This window comes from Microtus pennsylvanicus, chromosome 2 (assembly GCF_037038515.1).
Source record: "Microtus pennsylvanicus isolate mMicPen1 chromosome 2, mMicPen1.hap1, whole genome shotgun sequence".
Taxonomy (NCBI): domain Eukaryota; kingdom Metazoa; phylum Chordata; class Mammalia; order Rodentia; family Cricetidae; genus Microtus; species Microtus pennsylvanicus.
The window spans coordinates 68,370,374-68,378,565 of NC_134580.1; the positions used below are offsets into that span (position 1 = coordinate 68,370,374).

An 8,192-nucleotide genomic window follows, 5' to 3' on the forward strand; every position below is an offset into this window, starting at 1 on the left:
TGCAGTGCCCTGCACCCCAAACAAGGCCACTTAGGGAAACAGCCAGAGCCAAGACTCAAACTACACACAGAAGACAGGCACAGAAAGTGAGGCTCTATACTTCCCCACACCTCGCCCCAATTCTGCACCAGCTGAGGCTCCGGGATCACTCTCAGAAGCTTTCGAGGGAGGCGCTCGCTCTCCAGGTTAAGACCACGCCCAGGGCAAGCACCAGCCCGGTAGTGAAAGAGATAAGCTTGACCTAGGGCATTTATAAGAAAAAAAGGGGGGGGATCCTTAAGCCTTTTCAGTTCGAAATATCACGCTACATTCCCCAGCTAGTCCATCACCGCCGATCGTAACCCCCAAATTCCGCCTTCACCCACTAGACATACACGCGCGGGTGCGCGCGCACAAAGATGGCGAAGAATGCACTTCCGGCAAGTGTCCTTACGAATGCATCCGGGCGTCTGCAGCAGGTACCGCCCAAGGCGTTCCGGCCCCTTTGCTGCACAGCCAACAACGGTGATGGCGGGCAGACAGTCTGGTTGGAGCCAGGCAGCTCTTCTCCAGTTTCTTCTTGGCATGTGCCTAACGGTGATGCCACCTACCCAGGCCCGGAGTCTGCGCTTTGTTACCTTGGTAATGGGTGACTGAGTCACCGACGGGTTCTCCAAAGCTGAAAGGGCAAAGGGCGGCTATGCTAGTAGAAGGAGGGGTAGAGCTTGTGCTCTGGGGTCGGGGTCCTCACTTCAAGGAGGAAGAAAGAACTGATTTAGGAAGCAGTTGGCCTGTGGTGGATTGCCAGACTGGATTCAGAATTGATTTGGAGCCCTAGGCCATTTTGCAGAACGGGGCGACCAAGTAATGTTGGGGTATATTCTTCCCAGGGATGATTCTTCCCAAGATGGGCATGTAATCAAAAGGTGGAGAGTCATCCATACAGACGACTTCGAAGATCTTTGCTTTCCCAGTCACTGCCGCCTCCTCCTCCAGAATGCATTGCTAGCACTACCTGTGCTTCTGGCTTTGCATGGTTTTGTTAGGAACCTCCTGAACTCGGGTTCTTTTTCCGTTACTTAGCGGAAAGGCTTCCAAGAGGGAGTGAGATTTGCTTTCCTACATGGGCAGAGGTGGGCCCTGTCCTTAGCCAGAAGACCCTTCTGACCTGTAGACAAACCATTGTTTTTAACCTAGCTCTATCGACATGGAGATCGGTCACCAGTGAAGACATATCCCAAGGACCCCTATCAGGAAGAGAAATGGCCCCAGGGTTTTGGTCAGCTAACCAAGGTGGGTCAGAGGCCAGAAACTTAGCCTCCCTAAACTGCTAGTTTTCCACATGGGTTCTTACTGACCAGATGTCTGTTTTACTGTTGTTTTGTTTTTGGGTTTTGGAAGTCAAACCCAGGCCCTTGTCTACGCTAAGTACACTGAACTATTTCTCTGGGTATCATCAGATTTAAAAAAAAAAAAGATTTATTGTGTATACTGTGTTCTGTATGCCTGCAGGCCAGAGGAGGGCATCAGGTCTCATTATAGATGGCTGTGAGCCACCATGTGGTTGCTGGAATTGAACTCAGGACCTCTGGAAGAGCAGACAGTGCTCTTAACCTCTGAGCCATCTCTCTAGCCCCTATGACCAGATTTCTTAACAATACTCTGTGCCCGGGACAATATCATTCACAAGTGACTACTTAACTTCGCTCCTTGCCAAGGGAAGAATGCTTAAATGTCATAGGACCTGTGAGCCATCCCTTCCTTCTGGACTCCCTTAACCCTCAGGTTTGCCCACAGGAGGGGATGCTGCAGCACTGGGAGCTAGGCCAGGCTCTGAGGCAGCGCTACCATGGCTTTCTGAACACCACTTACCACCGACAAGAGGTAAGACTGGGAACTTGATTGGCAGGAGGAATGAAATTTTTGAATTATTTTCTGACATTAGAGAATCTAAGGGTGAGGCTAGGCACTCTAGATTTCCTCTTGAAATTTTGGTCCGTGGACAAAAATTTAAGAACTGTCTAGAATACTGCTCTGGAGTCTGAATTGTCTCTGGGAAGAGACAAAACTGGCCAAGGGTCCAACTCTGGCATAGGCAGGGTCTGTAGCCATTGTTACATATATAGTAAGACCCTGTCTCAGGTTTGGGGTGGGGGGACAAATGTGTACTATTATGCCCAACAAGGACTTTTTTTTTTCAGAGTCAAGTTTGATATTTATTTAGTGGGTAATGAACAGAAGGGAGGGGAAGAAGGGTGAAAGGAGAGGGAGGGAGGGAGGGAGGGAGGGAGGGAGGGAGGGAGAAAGAGAGAGAGAAAGAGTGGGGAAGGGAGAAATGGGGAAAAGGGAGAGACAGAAGCTGCCTCTTCAAGAGAGAGAGAGACACAGAAAGGTAGGGGTCTGGTCATGATGGGAGACAAGCCAGGTATTAAAATCTCTCAGGAGGGCTGGAAAGATAGCCTAGAGGTTAAGAGCATTGACTGCTCCTCCAGAAGTCTTTTTTTTTTTTTTTTTGGGTTTTTCGAGACAGGGTTTCTCTGTAGCTTTGGAGACTGTCCTGGAACTAGCTCTTGTAGACCAGGCTGGCCTCGAACTCACAGAGATCCGCCTGTCTCTGCCTCCCAAGTGCTGGGATTACAGGAGTGCGCCACACCGCCCGGCTCTTCCAGAAGTCTTGAGTTCAATTCCCAGCAACCACATGGTGGCTCACAACCATCTGTAATGAGATCTAGTGCCTGCAGGTAGAACACTGTATACACAATAAATCAAATCTCTCAGACATACCAAATGAGTGCTTTGGATGAACAGGAAGGAGGGTTTGAACTAGAGCCATTCCCACATACTGGTGATAGCTCATAGCTCAGTGTTTGGGGCCTTGGGGAACAGGGAGGATCCAGATAGGCTGTGTATGCATGGTAAGTTTAAAATGTGCTGAGTAACCATCCAGAACAGGTTTCCCCTGGGGCTCCAGTGAGAAGCCAGAGTGCTTCTGCACACAAAGAGAGATCTGTGTTGCCAATTTACAGGTTTATGTGCGAAGCACTGACTTTGACCGTACTCTCATGAGTGCTGAGGCCAACCTGGCTGGACTCTTCCCTCCCAATGAAGTGCAACGTTTCAACCCCAACATTTCATGGCAGCCCATCCCTGTTCACACTGTGCCCATCACTGAAGACAGGGTAAGACCAGCCAGGAGTGAGAGGACTGGAGTAGAGAAGGGACAACTATGATCGCGGCCTACTGATCCAGGCTTCTCTGCCTATTTCTCTTTAATTTGCAGCTGCTAAAGTTTCCGTTGGGTCCATGTCCCCATTATGAGCAGCTGCAGAATGAGACTCGGCAGACTCTAGAGTATAAGAATATGAGTATTCAGAACGCAGTAAGTGGGGGCTGAGGTGTAAGTCATCAGACTGCGCTTTACTCAGAACAGTACTGATCTCCTGATCCATTTTTCCTAGCAATTTCTGGACATGGTGGCCAATGAGACAGGGCTTATGAACCTGACCCTAGAGACCATCTGGAATGTGTATGACACACTCTTTTGTGAGGTGAGCTGACCAGGGTGCCTGTTGGGCTTACTCTTCTCTCCTCAGCAGGTCCAGATCTCTAGGGCAATAATAGAGCACATTGCTTGGCTACTGCCATCCCCACTGGGAAGGCCCAGCAAGCCAGTGCTTATGTAACCTGGGAACTTCCCTCCTGGGTAAAAAGAACCTCAGAGTGGGAAATGGTTTACTAGTTGTCAGCACTCTGTATCCTTCTCTATCTCGAACTCAGTACTGTGAGATTTCTTTCTGCTGAGTCTGCTCTTCATGCTCGAGCTCCCTTTCCAATGCCCTGCTGTCTGCCATGTTTGCAATAGCCCCTCTTCCTCACCTCTGCTCTCCTCTTCCTCCCTCACACACACAGGCACCTTCCCCACCTGGGGAAGAAAGCCACCCCTGGAGAGGCTCTGGCCTAGGCCTAGGGAGCTAACCTGCCCGCTGCGATACACAGCAAACACATGGGCTGCTCCTGCCGCCCTGGGCCTCACCCCAAACCGTGCAACGTCTGAGCCAGCTAAAGGACTTCAGCTTCCTCTTCCTCTTCGGGATCCACGAGCAAGTACAGAAGGCCCGACTTCAGGGTGGTGAGTGACACAAAACAGCATGTCACTACCCTCCCCAAAACTCCAGCATTAAAAACCTACTGTGGGAGCTTCTCACACACTATTCTGCCTAAGACAGTTCTCTGCTCTTTTAAAAACAAATCTCCCCTCTGCTATCCCTGCTAGTCACCCAAATCTCCTGGTTCTCTACTATTCAGCCTGAGTTACAGGTCTCACTATGTAGCTCCAGCCAGGCCAGCCCCAAACCACAGAGATCCACCTGTCTCTGCCTTCTGATTCCTGGGATTAAAAGTGTGCCACCACATCTGGCCTGCCATGCCAGAAGACCCTTTCTCTTTCCTAACTGCATGCCTCCCTCCAGAGACCTGCTAAGGCCCTTGGAGAAAAGGCCGAGGGCAACGCATGTGTCAGTTGCTTCATTTAAGCATTCAAGGGTATGCGTTCTCAAACCTTTGACAATGCAGTCATTTTCAGAACCTGCATACAGCAGTTGCCCTGACATGCCCACCATCTCAGGTGCTGTGAAGCATTCATACTGTTAAAGCAGTCATGATCAGGGCCTCCTAACTCAAGTTTTTGCACCTGAGTTTAAGTACTGATAACCTGCTTTATCTGTGTCCCAGGTAGACTTGACAGTTCTTAGCAGTGGGCGGTGCAGAGTTCCCTGGGTTGGTGACTAGACTTTTAGCAGATGGTCAGAAAAGTGGATCAGTGACAGTTCAGGACACCGACACTTGGGATTTCTCTTCTTCAGGAGTTCTGCTGGCTCAGATACTGAAGAACCTGACACTCATGGCAACCACCTCTCAATTCCCTAAGCTTCTGGTTTACTCTGCGGTAAGCTCCAAATCCCTAACACTTTGGAGTCCAACCAGGAATTGGGTATTTTCCCAATTCCATTCCTGGGAGGCAGAGGAGCAAACAGTCCTTCTCCCTTACAGCATGATACTACCCTTGTTGCTTTGCAAATGGCACTGAATGTCTACAATGGGAGACAAGCTCCCTACGCTTCCTGCCACATGTTTGAACTGTATCAGGAAGATGATGGGTAAGTGGAACTACCAGGGTGTTCCCTGAAGGCAGCCCAGAGACTCCATCCTGGGCATGGTGAGCATCCCCCATCTTGCCTCCTGTTAACTCTCAGGAATTTCTCAGTTGAGATGTACTTTCGGAATGACAGTAAGAAGGCACCCTGGCCTCTGATCCTGCCTGGCTGCCCTCACCGCTGCCCACTGCAGGACTTCCTTCGCCTCACAGAGCCTGTCATACCCAAGGACTGGCAGAAGGAGTGCCAGCTCATAAGTGACACTGCAGACACAGGTGAGCTGCCACCTGCTTCTGTGCTAATGTCCTGGGCCAGCCGTCTTCCGCCCTTCCCTGGACAGCCTCTTCAACCCTAGTACTGTATTTATATACTCTCCCCGTTCCTCACCCTCCTTGTCCTGCCACATCTACCAGTTTACCTGCTTGTATAAGCTAGTGGTCAAGTCCAGCCTCCACTTAGACTGTGTTGGTCTCTTCTCCCCTTCATCGGGAATATGCCCCCCTCTCTACTGGATCACTCCCTTGCAAAGCGTAACAGACTTCTGAGACTCACTTTCTCTCTGTGATCCCTCTGGGTAAAAATCTTCAAAGAGTTGCCTACATTCTGGCTTTACTTCCTCAGACTGACTTGAAACAGTGGTGTCACCTTTTACTGTGATGATGGATTTAGTCAGCTTCTCTCCTTCCTTAAACGTTTTCTGAGTGCTGCAGACACGGCTCAGTGGCAGAAGCCATGGCTAATATTTTTGAAACCCTGGATTCATTCCCTACCCAGCACTGCAAAACAGTAACATTTCCATGACTTCTGGTCTTCACTTTAACTTCCTTCATAGTTTTCTCTTCACTGAACAATGAATGGCCTGAGGCTTGTCCCTAGCTCTTTTCCTATCTATCCTGACTCCTAAGACCACATGGCTCCCCTACCTCATCTCCATAGTAAGTTAAGTTCTACTTTTGTGGTATGACTTACAGATTTATGGCTGCTGCTGACTTGAGGCCTCGTCTTTACATGGGTTGAATGAGGCAGCTAAGTTGTCTAAAACAGCGTCTCTTCCCCTGGGATCTATTTGTTCATCTTATAGTCCTCAATTTAATAGATGCCACGTTAGTCCCATAGCCGCACAATCTAACACTGGTTTTTCTCTTCTTCATACTCCACCACCCAGTCCCACAGATTCTGTCTGCTTGGCTTCTTGGACACTGAGCTCTCGCCTCTGCAGTCTAACACTATCAGTTCTTGCCTGGATTGCTCAAAAGCCTAATGTTCATTCTGGGTCTATTCTTGTCTCTACCAGTCTCAACACAGCAGAGTTAATTTCTTAAAATATATAAATTGAGGCTAGAGGTGTAGCTCAGTTGGTGGAAAGAGCACTTGCCTAGCACACAGGGAAGAAACGGTGAGTTCAGTCCCCAGCACTGGGTGGAATTAATTCCAGCACTAAGGTGGAAGGAGGATTTAAAGTTCAAGGTCACCCTATGCCTACAGCCAGTTCCAGACACCTGGGCTATATGATCATGGCTTTTTTTTTTAATTTTATGTGTATGTGTATACTAATCACACATCAAACCCAAGTTCTCCACCATGACCACCCAGCCTGCACTTGGCCTGGTTGTCTCCTGTTTCCTAGTGCCCCTTGCTTACTCTGCTCCAGTGATATTTTCTTGTTGAATCCAGAACCCCAATCCTACTTCAGTATCAGGCCCTTTTGTACTTGCTTGTGTGCCTATGCCCCCACCCTGAGCCACTCTACTCTCAGATCTGTTTTACTTGTTTGTTTTTTCCAAGACAGGGTTTCTCTGTAGCTTTGGAGCCTCTCCTGGAACTAACTCTTGTAGACCAGGCTGGCCTCGAACTCACAGAGCTCTGCCTGCCTCTGCCTCCCAAGTGCTGGGATTAAAGGTGTGTGCCACTACCGCCTGGCCTGTTTTATTTCTTGACTCCAGGTCTCTGCTCCTGTTTCCTCAGTGATTTCTTTTCTGAGTAACTTACCTTGCTCATACAACATCACTAATGTGTCATTACCAGAATGTGAACGCCATAAGAGCAGACTGTCTTGACCACCTTTGTAGGACCTGGCATGGGGTAGTGCTCTGTGTCTGTATTTGTCTGGTGAATACTAATGTTACCTTTCTTTTTCCCTCCCCTGCCCAGAGGTGATTGTGGCCTTGGCTGTCTGTGGCTCCATCCTCTTCCTTCTAATAGTGTTGCTCCTCACTGTCCTCTTCCGGATGCAGGCTCAGCCTCCTGGCTACCACCATGTTGCAGACAGGGAAGACCATGCTTGACAACCACTCAGTCCCCTTCCTCTGCTTCCTAGGGGAGGTGAGCTGATCCCAGCGCTTAGCCTCCCTGATTACCTAAGCCCAGATGAATGAGTGAGGCTCTCCTGGGCTGTGAACCTGTGACTCACCATCTACACGCCTGGTGTTTACCATGCGCTGTGCTGGACACTGGCTGTGAACCTGTGACTCACCATCTACACACCTGGTGTTTACCATGCGCTGTGCTGGACACTGGCTCTCTCCAGATGGGATCTGTCTCTCTTATACTCCCTAAGGACCTGAGATACAGACTAGGATTCAGTTTCCACTCAGGACCTGGGATACAAAAACAAAACAAAACTGAAGCCGGTGCTTGACCTGCCTTGCTCTTTGTCTTCTAGCCCACACCTTTGGAAGATGGCATAGAGGACATTGTCCCTTGGTACTTTTTTTTAGAGGCAAAAACTGCAAATCACTGGGAGTGTAAAATGTGGCTGTCAAGGAACTGGATCATCCAACAGTGGAGTTTCCCTGTGGCTGAGGCTACTGTTAGTGTCAACCCTTGGCTTGAGCAGGGTCTCAGGCAGGTCTGAAAGATTATGTGTACTGTACCTGGATGAGTGGGAGGACACAGGCAGGAGAGAGACACATCATGAAGTGAGTCTCCCGCAGCTGGGCTGGGCTCTTCAGACCTGAACTGGACTTGTTTAGGGCTGCAGGGACTCAGAAGAAATGAAGGTCTGACTGAATGCTGGCTCTGTGCCTTTCTTGTCTCCTCCACTCTGACACCCAAGCAGCA

The 8,192-nt window shown here is 49.5% G+C and overlaps 1 protein-coding gene across 2 annotated transcripts; it reads left to right on the forward strand.

Moving 5' to 3' along the window:
* Window positions 1–447: 447 nt before the first annotated feature.
* On the forward strand, window positions 448–8,142 carry Acp2 (acid phosphatase 2, lysosomal). 2 transcript variants are annotated; one of them, XM_075961357.1, is made up of 11 exons: window positions 448–621; window positions 1,177–1,272; window positions 1,777–1,863; window positions 3,006–3,158; window positions 3,260–3,358; window positions 3,438–3,527; window positions 3,976–4,108; window positions 4,842–4,924; window positions 5,029–5,135; window positions 5,232–5,407; window positions 7,284–8,142. In XM_075961357.1, the coding sequence occupies exons 1-11, from the start codon at window positions 508–510 to the stop codon at window positions 7,415–7,417; spliced, it is 1,272 nt and encodes a 423-aa protein (XP_075817472.1). In that variant the 5' UTR covers window positions 448–507; the 3' UTR covers window positions 7,418–8,142. The 2 variants fall into 2 exon arrangements, with proteins under 2 accessions (XP_075817472.1, XP_075817473.1); XM_075961358.1 differs by lacking the exon at window positions 448–621 and adding an exon at window positions 648–666.
* The last annotated feature ends 50 nt before the right edge of the window (window positions 8,143–8,192 follow it).